Source organism: Takifugu rubripes, chromosome 12 (assembly GCF_901000725.2).
Source record: "Takifugu rubripes chromosome 12, fTakRub1.2, whole genome shotgun sequence".
Classification (NCBI taxonomy): Eukaryota; Metazoa; Chordata; class Actinopteri; order Tetraodontiformes; family Tetraodontidae; genus Takifugu; species Takifugu rubripes.
In genome coordinates, this window is record NC_042296.1 from 206122 (window position 1) to 227162 (window position 21041).

The following is a 21041-nucleotide window of genomic DNA, read 5'->3' on the forward strand; positions in this document are numbered from 1 at the left end:
CAACATAGATTTACAGCCGATAAATCTGCTGCAACTCCGTGATGATACCGTGTCAGTATGCTTTAAAATTTCGCGCGCCGTCGCACCATATCACTTCCGCTTTGAGTGTGCCCTCGCGCAGTCCCGTCCCGCTCCCACGGAAAGCGCCAATATCGACCGCCAATCGGGGAGGAAAAGGAAGTGACGTGTACTGTCGCGTACAGAAGGTCCGGGAACGGCGCGCCAAATTTCAAAGGACTTCCTCCCGAGATGAAAGAATGAGACAATCTGACTAACAACGGCGGTAAACACCTACAAAAGTTGAAAATATGTATTAACCAGGGCGGAACTTGTGTGTAGCTGAGTACGGAGCGTTGAATTTGTCTCGGTGGAGTTCTGTTGTCGCGGTAGGTTTCCTGTCAGATTTGGATTGGTCATACGTAAACTGACGCCAGCTAGCTTCGCATTTTTGGCTGACAATCCAAAAAGGACGACAATCTTCGACTTTATAATAACCCACATTAGGCACATTAAATAAGATGACTTTAGCGGGCTGTGTACAGTTGTTTTTCCAGAAAGCGATTACTACGGGGAAGGGGGGGGTTGTCTTGCATTGTTTCCTACTTTGTGTGTCTTCTCTGCACTAAGAAAGCGTCAGGTGGTTTACCAGCTACACAGCTGGTAATTGATTCAAGTACAACTACTTCACATAAAATAAGACTTCTAAAAACAGATAGCATCTGATTGAGAAGAATGAACGACGTCATGTCACAAGGGTAAAACATAAAGTCACTCCTATACATATTACGTGATAATAGACGAATATCAAATGTACCTAAATATATCGTAAAAGTTACATTCGAGTCAAAAGCGTAAGATGATGTTTTTCATTTGAGGAAGAAGCATTAATATTTACGTCTATAAAGTAGATATACGGTAGGACTTAAAATGATCTTTTTCCACGTTTGTATCTTCTAAAAATTTTTTTTAATGATTAATGCAACTCCTCAATTTTGTATATTTCTGATATTTTATATATAATATGCCTGTGTGTGTGTGTGTGTGTGTATGTATGTATGTATGTATGTATGTATGTATATATATATATATATATATATATATATATATATATATATGTATATGTATATATGTATATATATATGTATATATATATGTATATATATATATATGTATATATATATATATATGTATATATATATGTATATATATATATGTATATATATATATATGTATATATATATGTATACATATATATATATGTATGTATATATGTATATATATATATATGTATATATATATATATGTATATATATATATATGTGTGTATATATATATATATATATATATATGTATATATATATATATATATGTATATGTGTATGTATATATGTATGTGTGTATGTATATGTATGTATATGTGTATGTATATGTATATATATATGTATGTATATGTGTATGTATATATATATGTATATGTATGTATATGTGTATGTATATATATATGTATATGTATATATGTGTATATGTATGTATGTGTGTGTGTATGTATGTATGTATCTATATATGTATGTATGTGTGTGTGTGTGTGTGTGTGTGTGTGTGTGTGTGTATGTATGTATGTATAGATGTATATGTGTAAAAAAAAAAAAAAAAAAATTTAAAAAAAAATCTCTTCCTCGCCCACCTGGGCGGTGCCTCCTTCCCTCAGACTCAGGTCCTCTACCAGAGGTCTGGGAGTCTGAGGGTTCTGCGCAGGATCTTAGCTATTTCTAGGACTGCGCTCTTCTGGACAGAGATCTCTGATGTGGTTCCTGGTATCTGTTGGAGCCATGTACTCAGGTTGGGTGTTACTGCCCCTAGTGTCCCGATCACCACTGGGACCACTGTTGCCTTCATGCCCCACATTCTCTCTATCTCCTCCTTCAGCCCATGGTACTTCTCCAGCTTCTCGTGTTCCTTCTTCCTGATGTTGCTATCACTCGGGATTGCTACATCTATCACCACCACTGTCTTTCGGTGTTTATCCACCACCACTATGTCAGGCTGGTTGGCCACCACCATCTTGTCAGTCTGGATCTGGAAGTCCCACAGGATCTTGGCCTGCTTGTTCTCAACCACTTACGGGGGTGTCTCCCACCTGGACCCTGGGACCTCCAGTCCATACTTAGTGCAGATGTTCCTGTACATTATGCCAGCCACCTGGTTATGCCACTCCATGTATGCCTTGCCTGCTAGCATCTTGCACCCTGCTGTGATGTGCTGGACTGTCTCAGGGGCATCTCCACACAGTCTGCACATCCACCGGCGGTCTTTTCTGGTATGGTAGACCCTGGTCTCTATTGCTCTGGTGCCTCGGTGCTGTCTTTCAGTCCGGCCTTTGTCAGCCACTGTTTTTGTCAGCCACTGTATGTTTTCTCGATATCAGCCACTTCCTCAATTTGTCGGTTGTACATTCCATGCAGGGGCTTGTCCTTCCATGATAGCCCCTCAGGTTCCTCCTCCTTGGTGGGCTTTTGTTGCCTGAGGCATTCACTCAGCAGTAAGTCAGTGGGGGCCATCTTCTTGATGTATTCTTGGAGGCTTGTTGTTTCCTCCTGGACAGTAGTTTGGACACTTACTAGTCCTTGGCCCCCTTCCTTTCGCTTTGTGTACAGCCTCAGGACACTGGACTTAGGGTGAAACCCTCTGTGCATGGTGAGGAGCTTCCTTGTCTTGATGTCAGTGGCTTGTATCTCTTCCAGTGGCCAGGGTATCTGATTACTGGCAGGGCGTAGGTGTTTATGGCCTGGATCTTATGCTTACCATTCAGCTGACTTTTCAGCTGACTTTTCACGACCTGTCTTAAACTCTGCAGGTATTTGGTTGTGGCTGACCTTCTAGCTGCCTCCTCATGGTTACCATTTGCTTGCGGGATCCCCAGGTTTTTGTAACTAGATATCATCCGCCCACATTTGTCTAGCCCAAATGAGATCCCGATGTCTTTGCTGTAGATCCTAGTGAGGTGAATCAGGGAGTCGATGTCACGCTCGTTCTTGGCATACAGCTTGATGTCATCCATGTAGAGGAGGTGGCTGACGGTTTCGGAACTGGTAACCATAGCCACTCTTGGTGATGATCTGGCTAAGGGGGTTTAGGCCTATGCAGAACAGCAGGGGTGTGTGTGTGTGTGTGTGTGTGTGTGTGTGTGTGTGTGTGTGTGTGTGTGGTGTGTGTGTGTGTGTGTGTGTGTGTGTGTGTGTGTGTGTGTGTGTGTGTGTGTGTGTTTCCTTCATATTGAGTGGCAGATACAGCAATCACAAAGACAACTTTTTAAATTGAATTTCTTGTTTCTCTCTTGTTACAGGGTTCTAGGATTCCTATTATAAAGCTGCGGTTGCCATCAAATGTCAGGATTTTGGGATCAAAATTATACACATACTGTCCCCTACCCATGCTGAGCTAATCTCTGAAAACATCAAAACTCCAGAACTGTGAAGGCTCACCTGTCAGGGTTTTTGACTGTTGTAATAGTTTACAGGCTTATTTGAATTCCTAGTCCTGTTATACTCAGGAGTGACTGTACAGAAGCTCATTTCCACTCTTCATTACTCCAGCAAATCCTCCTAATTTTTATTCAGTCATTTGACTACTTGACAGCCTGTCATGCTGAAATGCCCTTATTGGAAGCTTCATTAGAATTTTAGCTTCAATAGTTTATCTAATTTTTGGTTCGTATTGAGATGTTTTCAGGCTTTGATTCAGTTGTGGTTACTGGAATAAAGTTGTGACCTCAGTATGGTTAACAATTTGCTATAAAGGAAGGTGGGCTGGGTTGAAAGACAGTTGGACAATTGGATCTTTGCGCCATGCTGGCTAGTGTGCAGCCATGTTTTCAGCTACTTCGGATTGGCTCTTCTGTCAGTGACTCGGTGCAGGACCTCTATACGTTCAGGCCTGCGTTGAGCCACTCTGTGTTCCGCTTGGGTCGGGCAGGAGAGCTTTGTGACGTCACACTCAACTCAACGTCAGTGTCCCGGATCCATGCCGAGCTGCATGCAGAGAAGGAGACAAATTTTGCTGATCAGCTGGAAGAAGGCTGGAGGGTTCACATCAGGGACCTGAGCAGTCACGGTATGACAAAAGTGTACATTATTCAGATTTAAAAATGGAGATCAAATGTAACACCATTTGGCTGTGGGTTACACCGATCCATGTAGGATCACTCCAATTGAAGTTCCCTTTGCTGTTACCTAGCAGTAAAACCAAGACATCTTCAATTATCATGTATCAGTTACATAAAGGTCCAAATATGAAGATTCTGCAATAACATTAAATTTCTCTTTTTTGCTCCTGTGCTTCCAGGCACCTGGGTCAATGAGGTTCGCCTACAGTCTGGCATCCAGTGGGAGCTCTCAGATGGTGACACACTGACCTTTGGGAGCCAGTCTGCTCCAGGAAGCTCAGAATTCTACTTCCTTTTTCAAAAAGTTAGAGTTCGCCCACTAGACTTTGATGCAATCACAATTCCAAAGGTAACCTTTTTTTTTTTTTTCACACAATATACCATGTTTTCACTACACACTATACAGATGAAGCTATTAACTCTGAAGTATGAAAATAAAAATAAAGTCTGTGATACTTGATATAGTTTTTATCAGTAGGCACTACACAAAATGTATAATAAAATATTGCATACAGGAGATATTTTACAATCTGTTAATTACTTTTTAATCATCCAACAGCATAACGTTTAATGTTTTTTAGAATATGTCTTCAGTACCCCCACTGGATTAAAGCGGTATTTGGTCTGCTTTTTCAAAAACATTATATGCATGTTGTTTCCAAGGTGGGCACATTTTCCTCAGATCTACAAAACCGCATCAGAACCAATCCAGATCGAAAAATGGCCTCTAATTTGGACCTGTCGAAGCTGTCCATCAACCGGGCCACCATCATCCTTAATTCCATTGGCAGCCTGAGTAAGATGAAAGGTAGCAGCTGGACCTTCAAGAGGAGCCACAGCCACGAGGGGTCTGTCTCAGATCCTGGCTTATCATCTTCACCTCCGCTGGCTGAGGGTTTCTCTCAGCTTCCTTCGTCCAAGCCTGCGCCGTTCCTTTCTGCCTCATCAGCACAATCAGCAAAGTGCCATCAGTCAGTGTCCAGGAGCAGGAGGAAGTCTGCTCACACAGTGCTCCTCGAAGATGACAGCTCAGATGAGCCACATATTCAGCGAGGTGAGGCCTGGAAAAAGCTTTCCTTAAATTACTCTAATTTTTTTAAAAGGACAGTTTATCGCCAATTCTTTTGGATTTAGAATTTGCACAGAAATTGCAAGATGACTGCAGCAATATCAACAACTGCACTTTCACACATTTTTTATGAAATAGAAACACATTTATTTTGAAAGTTTAAGAATGAATACAGCTATATTTTATAAGCAACTTCAGTTTAATTCTGGCTGTAAAAATAATGTCTAGCTTACATTATTGCAATCTATTTTAAGGAAAAAACAAGTAATCCCATTATGTCTTTCAGCTACACTAGGAGTTGTAGAGGATGGACAGCGAGTAAGGGGGAGGAAGAGACGGCGGCTCTACAAATCAGACTCTGAAGGATTTGGCTCTCCAGCTCCTCAGGGGCATGCTGGCAGGCGGTCACTGAATGAGAAACCCTTCCCAGTTGGTATAAGGACCATCGGCAGCTTTCATGGGGCTATGACCAATAGCAGACTCAACCCACATCTGCTCCATGCTACAACTTCCAGCGCTCCGGTTCACAAACGGGATGTGCAGACGGTGCACCGGGTGCAGGTGATGACACACAGCAGCATCTCTACTTTCCGCCAACAGAAAGCTGTTCGTGGCCATTCGATGGCACCAAGAGGAAGGCGAAGAGCTCACAGTTCTCCAGCATTTTCCCCTTTGGTGGTAGGAGGGGAGAATTACAACCTAGCCTCACCTTCAGTGAGGGTCTGCACAGAGGAAAGAGGCAGGGTCCAGTTTAACAGATTCCAGCATATAACCAGGTAAGCAAAGGAATTTGACACTTTCATCTGAATGTTTCTGATTGAAGGGACAAAAGCTGGGATGTCCTTCAACACGACAGCCCTGTCTGATTTTTGTCTTGTATCAACATCATGTTGTAAAAAATCATCTTTAGAAATTGAGTTTAAAAAGCCTCAGGTCTAGGTTTTCTGTCTGTTCTTCAGCTGTATTTTTACTCAGTAATCTACTTAATGAGAGAAGCGTACCCTGAACATAACTTTAGTTGTTTTGTTTGTTGCGTCGTCAACCTTTGCAAACATTGTACAAATGTGCTGATCCTCCTATACTTGAGGCAAAAATATGGAATACCATCCTAGCATTTAAAAAAAGTTATTTTCAGACTTAAAATCTGGTGGTCAGTCAGAGACCTGTGTTTAACTGCACTGCATGCAGGTTCAAGAACATGTGTAAAGTTTTTTGGCATTTTTGCAACAAGTGATATAGTTCGATGTCGTAGATGATAATCTCACATTCAGTTTTATTTGTTTTCCTTTCCCTTCCAGTAAGCGGAGAGGACGACCCAGGAAACACCCTATTCCCCAGCGACCTTCCCTCCCCTCTCCATCCTCATCATCATCCTCTACCTCATCTGCCTCCTCTTCATCCAGCTCCTCCTCCTCCTCCTCATCCGATGATGATGACGAAGATGATGAGGTGGCAGGAGCAGTTGAACCGTGTGCGGCACCCCAATGTATGCTGCCCCAGCAAGACACAGTGCAGTGGATCCAGTGTGACGTGTGTGACGCTTGGTACCACATAGACTGTCTGCACATTGACCGGAAAAAGCTGCTGAGGGACCCAAACGCTGACTTTCACTGTGGGTTTCACTGATTTAGGGGGGGGGGGGGGAAAGTTCCACTTCAGATTAGTTTTGGATGTGTTAATTTCCTTCAGGACTTTTCTATTTTTGCCTCAAATTTGACTTTGACTTTTGACCATATAGTTAAATCTCTTCCTGCAACAGCTTTTATTGACCAGGACTAACAACATGTAATCTCCAGTGTCTGCCCAGACACTGATGTTGTCAAAAAGGACTTTCTCATGACCTTCATGTATCTGGCACTAAATGTTTAATAATGATAAAGCATTGCCAGGTTGGTGTGGCCTGTCACTGACTGTTCACAGGACACTTGTAAAATGTACGCAGACATATTTGCTGGGTTCCTCATTACCAGGGAGATCTGATGAGACCAGCTGCACAAATCTAGGTTTTGGATGGTTGTCTTTTTTTTGGGAGGGTGGGGGGTGGGGGGGGTGTCAATTTATTTGTCCTTCGCTGCCCAGCACGTGTATTCAAAATTTACTCAGGTGCTGCAAGAATATAAATAAAAGCATCTTTAAGCACCTTTTCCTGTTATTTAACCTATTTTGATGTGCCAGGATCAGCCATTAACTTTCACTTCCTATTTTTTCAATGCATTTAGTTTCTATAATGGTTACCAACACACTGTAAGAATGTGTAAAGCTTCTCAAAACAAGATTCAAGATTTACTTTATTCATCCCCGTAGGGAAATTGAATTGAAAAACTGACCCTATGTCTGATTTTCTGGTGATGGACATGCTTAAAGTTGAAAATCATGACCTTCAGAAGCTACAAGATATTAAGAGCCTGTGTACTTGTATAATTTAAAGTTTGTTTTTTAATTACTGATAATCTAGTAAGTGTTGCCAAGTCTTGAAATGTGAATGACGGAAAAGTGAATGGAGTTAAGTGGCTCAAGTAGTCTAGTTAAAAAATCTTTTCTGTTGAACTTGGACCAAATTCTTCTTTAAATTATTTTGGGAAATTATCTGGCTTTTTTTATTTTTATTTTTTACACTTTTTATTTGCTTTTCATATTATGTTTTAAGTTGTAATGATCAGACCAATAAATAGATTATACATCTTTTACCATATACATTTAAGATGTACATTTTAAGTTGTACATCTATCTTTATTGTTCTTCATTGCTGTACTGTTTACCAATAGTAATGTATATTTCGATGTATATCTCCACCTTTTTATGATGCTTGAGTTGTTCTTTCCTAGAGTCACATCCGGTTTAAATATCTCCATGTTGATTTGCTAAAATAAGATGTCAGACACATTTAAAAATACTGAATTTCTGGTCAAGTATTTGCATTTTGAAAAGAAACCATCCATCTATTGTTCTATCCATTAGCATGGTAACTGTAGACATTTAAAGTATGGCTGTTTCTTTAAATTCGGCCCACACATTATATTTCCAATGACAGAAGCATAAATATGGGGCAAACAATCCAAATAAATGTTAAGAATATTGAATCAGTCTCCAGACAGGTATGTATCAAATAGTCTGACATGTAAAAAATGGTCAATAGGGGGGGAAATCACCATACTTCAGTGTTGGCAGAAGGCTCATTTGGTGATATGTGTTGACTTTCCTCCAAACATAGCACTTTTAATTGTGACCAATAAGGTTCACTTTGAATTCATGACCATAGAAAGGAATTCCGAAGAGCTGGATTCTGTCTTTATTCATGTTGGTGAGCTGATGCTCACTAGCTTTGCATTATAGAAATTCTTCAATGTAAATCATCTTATTTGACATTATTTTTGTTGTAGAAGCATGTCTGTGTCCCATAAACAGCAAGAGCACTCAACAAATAGCTATGCTATCATCTTTCTCATGGCTCTTGCTAATAGTCCAGGTTATCCACATTGTGGCATTGTTTCTATATTAATTACAGGTTCGCCCAGACAAATGTGCTTATCATGATATCCTCTGAGTTCTCTTCTTGGCATAAAGGATGGAACAATAAGAAAGTCCCATGCAAAAACAATGTTGACATAAATATCCATGACCCACACCATGTCAATGATTATGCATTAGCATGAGAATGAGATTGTGTAGATAAAAGTGAACAAAAGAGTAATAATGATTCCAGAGATCACATTCATTATCACAGGTAAAAATGCAACATCTGGATGCTGGGCAGGCAGACAGTACAGAAGGAATGCAGAACAAATCTAGAACCAACTATATTAGGAAAAAAAGGCTTCCTCAAAACTACCTAGGTACTGCCTTCATATGTGGCTAACAGTGCAATATCAAATCAATGTGACAACTTTATCATACAGTCATACAATCAAAATGCTGTCGAGAGGCCCAAACACATGAGCTCTCTTATTCGACATTCATCAGTTCTTTCTCAGCTGAAGTAGACAATTAGATCATTTGAGTCAAAGTACATGAGTGGTTCTTTTTAAAAAAGCTTAGGCCTTCTCTGCTGGCCTAAACATACACAGAAAAGGTTTTCTGTTCATAAATATGTAAATGAAATTATTCTCCATGGTCTGTTCTCTTCATGTCATATTATGTCCACATGGTTTCACTTCTTCCAATGCTGTCTGTTATGATAGTATCTATCCAATCATATTTCTAGTTTGTGTTGTCAAGTTCTATGAAATCTGCCTGAGGCCTTCTAAATGACAGTACCGTAAGTGAACAGTTGCAATAGCCAATCAGGTATGCGACACCAAGGCCAGCTAGACTAGAGGGTGTTATGCAGAAAGTGACGTGTCCTGTGATTAGATAAGCCCTCTGAGAACCACAAAGGGGTAACTTTGCAAAATAAATGAGCTAAACCAGAAGATCCCTCAGCTACCCACAGCTCTCACTGTTTTCTGACTATTGATAACCTTTGTTTTCACTGCTTCTGTTGAGTGATCATCCTCAGAATTAAAGTCACTGCCTGCTCTTGTGCTCTCTTTCTGTGGTAGAAAATTCCACCCACTCTGCCACCTCTCCTCCACACCCACCTGATTAGCCTGTACAATTCTCACCTGTTGGTCTTACTCAACCCAGGCATACATGTTTCAGGCATGCAGGGATTTGATGCTGCCTACCTTGGACTGTTCTTCTTTGTCTTAACCCTGGTAACCACAGCAACCTTCCCTCCCCAACTAAACGTTTTGCTTTGTGTTTGGACCTATGTCCTCCTGCGGCTGTTGTGTTTTCTGCCTTATACCCGGAGTTGCTTCCGTGGTTAACTATTATGCTGCTGTCCGAAAGTCAACCAATAAAGTTCCTTATTAACTGTTCCTGAATTGCTGGGTTACTTTTGGATCCTACCACATCTGTGTCAATTAAAGAACACGATTTTCATTGTGTTGACATGGCTATCAGCATTGCCCTCCATGCCCTTAGAAAAGAACTAAAACACACAGATAAAATGCACAGCTAAGCCATTGAAGTTTTCTTTGAAAAAAAAAAAGGTTTTTATCTTCAACTTCATTCACAGCAATGCCACGTTTGACTGTTTTGCTGTTGCATATTTTGAAAAACAAATTACTTTTTTTTCAATGAATACTGTATTTTCACGACTATAAGGCGCAGCTGAAACACTGAGATTTTCTCAAAAATAGATGGTGCGACTTATAATATTGGAGTTCCAAAATCTGTGCGCCTTTGGTGGGTGCAGTACGGTAAACGCTCCGCCAATCGATTAGCGGCACACCTACGTGTAAGGATCCCCTAAAATGGCGCCGGTCAAGCGAGATGCGTATGAATGAGGCTTACTTTAAACTGCAGGCCGTCGAATATGCGGCTGAAAATGGCAATCGAGCAATCATAGTGTTTTCGCTTTATGAGGCGGCGGCATCTCTCCATACGCGCAAGGACAACTGTTGCGCAGCAGCTGCCAGCGGATTACCAGGAGAGGGTGGCCATCTTCCCTAACCCTAACCAGGAGAGGGTGGCCATCTTCCGCACCTACTGCCACGACAAGATAACCGCGCCCAGCCGCATCACCAACATGGATGAGATCCCTCTGACTTTTAACATCCCTTTGACCTACAAAGTGGAGAAAAAGGGACCAGCACGGTGGCGATACGCACAACGGGGCACGAGAAGTCGTCGTTCACCATGGATCTTGGCTGCCACGGAAACGGACAGAGCGCTGGATGATGGAAGGCGAACACTCCTTCACAAAGACTATGAGGCAGCGGCGGGCAAGTTATTCCACCATATGCGGGTGGATTGTAGACGCATGGGCTATGATACCGTCTTCATGTATTGTAAGAGCTTTCACAAACTCAAAGCTAAACCGGAACCGGTTGGTGAGTCCGATTAAGATGATTAAGAAGAGGAATTCAGGATGTTGGACATTGAAATAGTGCAGCTGTTTAATTCAGATACAAAAGATGAAAACTTTGATGGTTTTGTGGCAGAAGAATGAATATTTTGTTCAATAAATGTGTCGAAACTCACTGTTTTACTTCCGTTGTCATTTTTTACTGTATGTTTCAGCATGCGCCTAATAATACGGAGCGCCTTGTGTATGTTTTAAATACAGAAATAGCACCCATAACTGAGACTGCGCCTTTTAATACAGTGCGCCTTATGGTCGTAAAAATACGGTAGTTATTTTCTTCGTGTCTCGGTGTGTTTTATTGGAAAAACTTGTTCATTGCTCACAGAGCATACTTTTGGTCGACTTATTACAACTTTGTTGCCTAATCTCTTAAAACTGTATTTTCTTTTCAAGTTTTGATAGTATAGGTGATCTTAATTTCTTTTTTCCTAATTATTTATTGAATATTACTTATGCTCCTATTGAGGCGATATAATGTGGAAGTTTGATTATACATTGATTTTCAAGCTGTGATGTCATATTGATGTTATTATAAGTGTATTTATTTAGTTAGGACATCACTGAAGGCCAAGCTGTGAAATGCACAGTCTGCTATTAACAGGAACCTTCATTAAAGTTAAAGCAGTTTTTGTAAGGATGTACCGACAAACACACGGCAGTTAGTAAATCTGAATGACATTAATCCACGGGAAAATAAGAGTTCGAGAATCTGAAATCTGTAAATTGGGCTAATAAACCCAGGGGAGGAGCACGTAGATCACGACGAAAACAAGGTAACCACAAGGACAAGGGTGAAAGGAAGGTCGGGAACAGCAAGCACTGATCAGGGGAAACAGTGGAAAAAGCAAAAGCCAGGCATGGAGCACAAAACAATCTGGTATTCATATTTGACCCACACGAGGAAATTTACAGCGCAACAGCAGCAAAAGCATGCAGAAAAAAAATAAAAAAATAATTGAGATAATAGAAAATATACAAAGAAAAAAAGGATGTATATATACAATAATCCAAGATAAATGGATAATCAGCCCTTGTATACCTGTACATAGTACAGAGCAGGTGTCAACAACCCTATGCCCGCGGGCACCCGGTGGCCCGTTGGCTCCTTCTCAGTCGCCTGCTGGACTTGTTCTAAAAATAGCCCTTAAAAAAATGCTGCGTCTTATGTAAAGTCTGTTGAAAGGGTTAGGGTTTCACACATATGTATTCACATTATTCACGCTATAAGAGGATGGATAGGTCAGTGTTTTATGCCACTGACTTTGGTGCAGAAGTTTATCGGTTCGAATCCAGGTGAGCCCTTAGGCAAGGCTGCGCATGACAATTATTCCTGCTTTTGCTAGCTAATACATCATTGATTATACCGCTCAATCTCATGTATTGGGAAAAACAATTTGAGTTCTGTTTTTTGTTGAATGAAATTGTGACATGTTCATTTGCAAAAAATAAATGTCACTTTGACAATGAAACATAAATACATTTATTTACAAGTACTTGTCCTAAAGTTATGATTATTGGTTTTTTGTGTGAATATTGTATGCTTTTGATTTCTTGATTTGTTTATACATATGTTTTGAGCTGGTAGCCCTCAAGCCCTTTGGGAATCTTAAGGTGGCCTTCAGCTTTAAAAAGGTTGGTGACCGCTGGTACAGAGGGTGTATACAATATACATGTCAGAATATATAATATTCAGTGTTACAAACATAATGCCCGCTTATGTTTGTTGTGCAGTCTGACAGCAGCCGGCAGGAAAGATCTGTGATACCTCTCCTTCACACAGCGAGGGTGGAGCAGCCGCTCACTGAAGGAGCTGCCCAGTGCTGCCAGGGTGTCCTGTAGGAGGTGGGACGTGTTGTTCAGCATGGATGACAGCTTAGCCATCAACCTCCCGTTTCCCACCACCTCCACTGAGTCCAGAGGGCATCCCAGGACAGAGCTGGCCCTCCTTACCAGTCTGTCCATCCTCCTCCTGTTCCTTGTTGGATGCTGCTGGACCAGCAGACTATCCCATAAAAGACGGCAGATCCCACCACAGAGTCATAGAAAGTCCTCAGGAGTGGTCCCTGCACTCCAAAAGACCTCAGTCTCCTGAGCAGGAACAGTCTGCTATTGCCCTTCTTGACAAGGGCTTCTGTGTTATGTGTCCAGTCCAGGTTATTGTTTAAGTGAACACCCACGGAATTATAGGTCTTCACCACGTTGACGTCCATTCCCAGGATGTTCACCGGTGCATGCGGGGGAGGGGTTGTTATGCCTGCAGAGATCCACCGCCAGCTCCTTAGTTTTACTGGTGTTGATCTCGAGGTTGTTCCGCAGGCTCCAGTCCACAAAGTCCTGAATAAATCCTCTGTACTCTGTATCGTCCCCATCAGTGATGAGGCCGACAGCGGCAGAGAACTGGAGGTGGCATGATGACGAATTGTATGAAAAGTCCACAGTGTAGAGGGTGAACAGGAAAGGAGCCAGAAGAGCTCCCTGTGGTATATTAGCAAATGCTTTTGAGCAGGTAATGACTGAGGGTTTCCAAATATTCACGCTTGCCTCAGATAACTCAGTAAATTGACCGAGAGGATATATTACTGCTTCAGTCCTTTCGGGGTCAACCAGTGAATGGAACGACCAACGACCCTGCCAACGACTTTCAGGTGACCACTCAGATCATTAACATGCCAATGGTCCACAGGGGCTATATTTTCAAGATTGGTCCCCAGCGAGTTCAGAACTGAAGAAGCCTTCTGGATAGAAGACGAAACTTCTTTAAGAGAAGAAACACACTCCAGTTGACAGAGAAAACTACCTGGGACCCAAAAAAGCATCTATTCTAATGATGACAATGTTGAACAAGGTGTAAATATGTTTGCTTACATAATCAACTGCCATTCCTCATTTGGACATTGACAAATCAAATAAATGACTATATCACTCCAAATCCAACTAGTTTCAACAACAGTAACCCTATATTTTGAGAATGATGACAAATGGTAGCTGTAAATTTATTTAACAATAACAGTCCTTACTGAGGAAATTATAAAATACTGATTGTACTTTTGACTGTTTGACATTGTTGAGGATTTATTAGTAAAACTACCAGAGATTGTAGAAGGAAAATTGAAATCACTGGTAAATTTTACAGTTCTACTTCATACATGTGATAACATAGAGAACAACCAGAGTTTTACATGTTTGCGCTTTTATACTGAATTATTTTAGCACCTTCCCGTTTAAAAGAAATGATCAGAGGAGCTGCAACAAGTTATTTGAACACTAAAGCGGTAGTGATAGTGGAGCTCATGTGTCCATGTGCTAGCTACTCAGTCTATAGGGGATGGACCTGGGACCTTAGGATCTTCAGTCTATGGAACTGTCAAGACTTTACCTTCAGGCTGTTTCATTAACCACTGGTGGTTCAGTTCACAGTTGCTAACTTATTTAGAAAAGCTTCTAGGCTGGTCTCACTCTTTCCCATACATTTGAATGATAGGAGTGTTTTCCAAACCTCATTATATATGAGGACCGCTGACATGTGGAAGTGCATTTGCTACGATTGTTTGATCTCTACATTCTAAAATATTCTGTTGTTTGATTTTATTGTGACCAATATATTTAAGTCTTAAGAATAGACAAACACTGCATAAACATAGCAGTTTATTTATGTTTTCTTTATTTTAGACTTTTATTAGATGAAAAAGGCTTTAGCCAGTGTTTCCTCTGAGACAGTGCATGTGATCTCTGCATGCCCATAAACCCTTTAAATAAATCTATTACCAATGGTCAAAAATGAATCGGGTTTTTTTTATATTTAAGAGTGGGTGTCTGATAATGCAACATAGAATACTTCTGAATTTTTATGACGGCTATTCAAAGATAGCCAACTCAAACTCCGTATTTGATTTGAACTAAAGGCCTGTGTAGCTGTGAATTTCCATGGATGAATTCGAATTATTTATTCATTTGTTAAAGGATAAAAACACGTAACACGTGCTCTCAAATTGCCAAAAATTAACGAATAAAGACATGGTTTTAATGTGTTGGTGTAAGTTGCAGTAAGTATTTAATGATGAATGCATGAAGAGGCTGCGCACACGAGCGTTTCCAGCCCCTGAGCCGCAGTACTACAGCTGAAGTCCTCTTGGTGACGCTCTGCCGACATCACAGTCAGCCCCCAACACACACGCGCACACACGTACGCGCGCGCGACCTCCGCTCGATCGTTTCGTTCGGATCCTCCATCACACAGTCGGGACGCAGACGTTGGCCTGCGGCGGCGGCAGAAGCGGCTACCTGTGCGTCACCGCGGGAGTGCGCCGCGCTGTCTTCGTGTCATTGTACTTTATCGGAAACAGAACGCCCGGTCCGCTTTGGCGAAGGGGCTGAGTCACACAGAGACGAGAAGAGGGAGGAGACGGCTGAAGTGAAGTTAATTAGGCGGCTGGAAGGGGAATAAGCAAGGCGGTGACGCTGTGGATATATACCTGTTCCTTTGACAAGAATGGCGAGAGATCACGTTGCAGTCGCTCTCCTCAGAAATATTTGGGTGGCCACCGCGGTTCTTCTTGGAGCTCAAGGTAAGACGAACACCCACACGAGCTGTTGACGTGATCGCACGGCTCTCGGCGCACACTGAGCCGGCTTTGGATGACCATGTGCACGCTCAGATGCGTTCGGTTGTGCCAACTGTGTCGCGTCTTGTTTCCCCTCTTGAACAGTGGAGGAAAAGTTTCCCGCAGACGTACACCGCTTGTTTGCGTGCGCGGAGTTTCGCTTCACGCCATGGCGAGGTGTGTCCCACCCTCTGCTACTCCGTGTCCCAATTCAGCTGCGAAAGACAGGTGACTCTGGAGGGAACCTAATCCCTAGTGAGCCATCAAGGCTGATTTGTAATCTGTGTTTACCTGTTGGAAAGTGTCTGGCATGGCAAATTACTCCCAATTAGACCCAGTCAGGGGAATTGAAACATGAAACGACCCACTCCTCTGTAGACAATGCTTTAACTTTAATTGTTTAGGATTATTCATTACATCTAGGCTATTAAAGGATAAGGCGTGAAAGAGGGGGATAACGAAGATGAAATATACGACTAATTAACACCAGCCTCAGCCGGTATTACGTCCCCCTGCTGTCTGCACGTATATTTTATGGTGTAGTCTTATATCAATTCAATTATATTTAAGTAGAATAACAATAATCATAAAAGAGAGCTAAATCAGTTGATATAAAACAATACTTTAGCTTTAAATAGAAACAATGACAGGTACGATTGTGCAAGTCAATATCTGAGATAAATATCAAAATATTTCTGTTCATATAATTTGGATTATTTGTCAAAAGGAAATATGAACTGGTCAAAAAAGATTTAAAGCAAAATAAGATTTAGATCAATGACAAATAATGAAAACCAATAATATAACCTTAAAAGCCTGGAGGCAGTTATCTCTCCCACAGTCACAGTTGTGAGATACTCTGCTTTAACCACTCTTGAACCTGTACTGTCGCCTGTTGTCACAGTAGATTAGAATGTTTCGTTAGTATTAGAAATATTTCTAGTATAATAAGTATTGAATTTTTTCTTTTAATTCCTATTCCATTCTATATAATATACAGAAGCCATATAATGATGCATTGCTCAGGCACTGACGTAAAGGTAGACCCTTTTAGCCACTTTTTTTGCCATTCTGGTTTATAAGTGCATGCCTCCTAACCCTGATCATAATCCCAAACACTAGCTAACATAAATTGTCAACAAAGACAAATTTGACAAAAATGTTGCAGGACAGATACATTTTAGATGTTGTAACTCCCCAAAACAGCATTAATGTAATAATTTGACTTCTGGGTGACATCTGATAAGTGTGTTGATAATTGGAGCGAGAATGACTCAGTTGAATGTTCAGCACATCCTAAAATACACGGTGGACCTTGGGTGTTAGGAACTGTTTCTTAAAGAAAAAGCAGAGGGCCAGTGTCCCATATGCAAAATTAATATTTAGGGGGCATTTTACATCTAAGTCAGTAAATAGTGAAATTCCACATGGTAAAATAAAACTCCACAATTAGCCTTTTTATAGTATCTTACATGTGCAAACCTTAAGAAATATTACATTCTTTACCTTGGACATATCTACTTTGAGACATAATTTGAAGACAATAAAAAAATAAAATAATCGAAACTAGAAAATCACTTGTTGAGAGCAGGCATCAGCCAAGCAAGTCATTTGACACATCTTATTGCTTACACCTGTAGTGTAGCATGTACACCTCATTCTGTACACACAGTAGTAGTACAAGGCTACATAGGTGGTTGCATTATGATGAAAGCCCCGGGGCTTTTAAATTTAAAGATCAAAGGAATGGCATTTCATATTGGTGATGTTCCAGATTGCTGTGCCTTGGCTAATTTTCAACATTTCCTGAACATTTCATTAAAATCCATTCATAACAGTTGTTTTTCAAAATCAGACGGCTGTAATTTTCGGCTGTAACAAACTCCTTTGTGGAGATATGTGCAGATTTTGTCACGTGAGAATGTGTCAGGTGCAAATCCAGTTTGTGTCAGATAAAAAGAGAATCAGAAAATCAATACTTTTTCCACATTTTTGGACATTTTGTCAAAAAATAAAAGTGTTTGTAGTAAAAGTCAGTAGTTTGCGACGGTTATAATAATCTCAACAACATCAACAGATTACCGTATTTTCACGACCATAAGGTGCACTGTATTAAAAGGCGCAGTCTCAGTTATGGGTGCCATTTGTTACGATACATGGTTGTAGAGGACCCGAACGCAGGCCAGGACACAGTGGTGGAGTAGTCAACAGCTTTATTTACAGGGAAGGGGAGCACACACTGACGACAGGAAACAGTCCTCCTGGACCACAGGGGGATCGGGAGGCAGCGTCCGCCCGTCACAGGTCCATCAGCGAGTCCCCACAACCTGCCTAAATATGCAACAAGATGTAAATTGCCTACAGGTGTGCCCGCCTGCAGTGCCAGCTGCACCCAATTGTGCTCAACACCACACCCTGCAGGCCAAAGACAGACACAAACCAGAAATCCCAACACCATTTCTGTATTTAAAACATACATAAGGCGTACTGTATTATTAGGCGCATGCTGAAACATACAGTAAAAAATGACAATGGAAGTAACAGTGAGTTTCGACACATTTATTGAACAAAATATTCATTCTTCCGCCACAAAACCATCAAAGTTTTCATCTTTTGTATCTGAATCAAACAGCTGCACTATTTCAATGTCCAACATCCTGAATTCCTCTTCTTAATCATCTTAATCGGACTCACCAACCGGTTCCGGTTTAGCTTTGAGTTTGTGAAAGCTCTTACAATACATGAAGACGGTATCAAAGCCAATGCATCTACAATCCACCCGCATATGGTGGCATAACTTGCCCGCCGCTGCCTCATAGTCTTTGTGAAGGAGTGTTCGCCTTCCGTCATCCAGCGCTCTGTCCGTTTCCGTGGCAGCCGAGAACCACGGTGAACGACGACTTCTCGTGCCCCATTGTGCGTATCGCCACCGTGCTGGAGGGATCTCATCCATGTTGGTGATGTGGCTGGGCGCGGTTATCTTGTTGCGGCAGTAGGTGTGGAAGATGGCTACCCTCTCCTGGTAATCCGCTGGCAATTTTTGGTCTATAGTATGTAGCATATACAAGAACACACACCCTTGTACTTGTATCTTTGTGAAGACAATTCATTATCTAGCTACTTGATTTGATTATCTAGCTACCATAACCCTCCATACCATAACTAAAACCCAACCCATTAAACTGTTTTGAGGACCAGCCAAAATGTCCTCACTTCCCAAAGGTGTCCTCACTTTGCTAGTAGACTGCATTTTTGGTATTCAATCTGTAAATACAAGAACACACATGCACTTACCCACCTGTCTGAATTTGTGTCGGCAGGGTTGAACCCACCTTGGTGTCTATGATGATGAGTGGCTTGGTTAGCTTATCATTATATTGGTAGGGCGGTGCTCTGCTTAGCATTAGCATCAGAGTGGCAAAGTGTGATTATTACCGATTTCTTTTTTGTGACTCATCTTGTGTTGCGAGTAGCCTTGTCTTTTTTTGTTGTCAATGTTTTATATCAAGAGCTGCAGCTAGAGGATCCACCTATATTGGCCTGCTGGGGTATCATGGTGCCTTTATCGATTCAGTAATATGACTGAATCTGTAAAAGCTTGATATTACCACTATCACCACTCTAGTAGAAAATGTCACCACAATGCAATTGGAATGCAGTTTATATTTAAAATACAAGCTTGATGTATAAAATAAAACATTACAACTTTCAAACAAATTTGAACACCCTTTGTGTACATTTATAATACATTTTCAAAAGGTTTTCTAAATAAGAAAGTTGAAGAAAGTCTTTTTAGGGCATTTATTTTTCTCAGATTAAGTGAAATCGCAGAAGGCTTACAGGGAGAAAACATGCCTCAACATGTATAAGGATAGGTAAAAAAAACAAAAACAAGGTAGTCATACCGAACGGATTTTTGTCACTTGATCTCCTGAATCCTGCGACTGCAAAAGGTATGTCTCTGCTTTCTGTTCATGTTTGATGGCAGATGGGAGACTAAATGCCAAAGAGTAGGAATTGTGTGTGTGTTTGTGTGCACATGCACGTGTGTGCCTGCCTGCCTGTTTTCCCTTTTAATAATTGTCACATTCTGAATTTTAAATGAGTAACCAGCTTGATATTGGACTGGTTCTTCTACCCATGATGTCCTATGAAATCAGTCATCATCAAACAGTGGAACTGCTGACTGTGAAACAGAATGTTAAAAACAATTTGTGGTCCACTAGTTTGTCAGTAGTCCACTAGTTGTCTTTAGAAAAATATTTTGGGACAGAGTTTCAGGGCCACACTGATTAACATCCAAGTCTGTGTAGGTCTTTCTTTCAAAAAGTACAACTACATTTTTAAGCCACATTGAAAATTACAGTTTTTTGGGGGGACTTGGAGCATAAAGTTGCAAAGTTTCGAATATGAAGTCGTACTTTTCTGATCATCATCGTTTTATCCAAGTCCTTGTGGCTCGTCCAAAGATTTAGGACCACATTGGAAAATACGGTTATTTGAAGACTTTGAGGATAAAACTTTAAATTTCTGAGCCTAAAGTCGTAAATTTACGAGAATAAAGTTGTAAATTAACGTGAAAAAGACACTGTTCCATCCAAGTCTGTGGTTCTTACTTAAGAAAAGACCCAGTTTCTTATACTTTTTACAGTTATTTTCAGTGGGTCTTGTTCACGTTAATTGACAGCTCCTCAGTCCACAATGGGTGAAAACAGATCCCACCTAGATGAGTCACCAGCTCATTGCAGGACCCTATATGAGCATTTGTGGGTTCAGTACCTTGCTCAAGGGTACCTGGGCAGTGCTCTGAAGGTGTTCTGGCACCTCCCCCTACTACCAGAACACCTTCCATGTTTTGTCTGCAGTGGGATTCGAACCAAGAACCCACAGGCCAATAGACTGAGCTACCACTTTATTCTAATGTATTTATGACTTTATTCTTGCAGTCTAAAAAAAAAAGGTTTTAAATGTGGTGCTAAAACTCCACAACATTTTTATCTTGTGATTCATTCAACAGATCAAAATTGAGTATTGTTTAAATCTTTTTATTCACAAAATCCAAACCTGTCAGGTCGATATGTAAGATGTCTGTTTTCCTCCAGGCACATCAGGACATTTATTCTGCTATTGTTCATATGTCTGACTTCATGAAAGCTTTTAGCATTCACAAGTGGAAAGCAGATAAACTAAAATTATTACTATTGTCACAGATTTTAAGAAGGAAAAAAGGACAAATCCTTCTGGGGAAAAAAAAGAATAAATGAGAAACACTGCCTTTGCAGTGGACAGACATGAATC

At 40.9% G+C, this 21041-nt stretch overlaps 2 protein-coding genes and 1 long non-coding RNA gene across 7 annotated transcripts in view; 2 read left to right on the forward strand and 1 right to left on the reverse strand.

Moving 5' to 3' along the window:
* The first annotated feature begins 140 nt into the window (after window positions 1-140).
* Window positions 141-7375, forward strand: tcf19l (transcription factor 19 (SC1), like). Of its 2 annotated transcripts, none has more exons than XM_011619803.2 (6): window positions 141-386; window positions 3344-4110; window positions 4342-4511; window positions 4826-5216; window positions 5518-6007; window positions 6530-7375. In XM_011619803.2, the coding sequence occupies exons 2-6, from the start codon at window positions 3846-3848 to the stop codon at window positions 6855-6857; spliced, it is 1644 nt and encodes a 547-aa protein (XP_011618105.1). In that variant the 5' UTR covers window positions 141-386; window positions 3344-3845; the 3' UTR covers window positions 6858-7375. The 2 variants fall into 2 exon arrangements, with proteins under 2 accessions (XP_011618105.1, XP_011618104.1); XM_011619802.2 differs by having other exon boundaries at window positions 141-283.
* A 7345-nt stretch (window positions 7376-14720) lies between these two features.
* LOC105418852 (uncharacterized) lies at window positions 14721-15952 on the reverse strand. Its single transcript, XR_965875.1, has 2 exons — window positions 15615-15952; window positions 14721-15512 (listed from the first exon to the last, which is right to left on the reverse strand). It is a non-coding gene; the product is annotated as an uncharacterized lncRNA (long non-coding RNA).
* Window positions 15505-21041, forward strand: part of pvrl2l (PVR cell adhesion molecule related 2 like) — a 194229-nt gene continuing 188692 nt past the window's right edge. For 3 of the 4 annotated variants that reach the window (XM_029845620.1, XM_029845621.1, XM_011619797.2), the window contains exons 1-2: window positions 15505-15707; window positions 15849-15971. In XM_029845620.1, the coding sequence (XP_029701480.1) occupies window positions 15632-15707; window positions 15849-15971 (199 nt within the window). In that variant the 5' untranslated portion in view covers window positions 15505-15631. The remainder of the gene's footprint in view (window positions 15708-15848; window positions 15972-21041) is intronic. The other variant, XM_011619798.2, reaches the window with a different exon arrangement.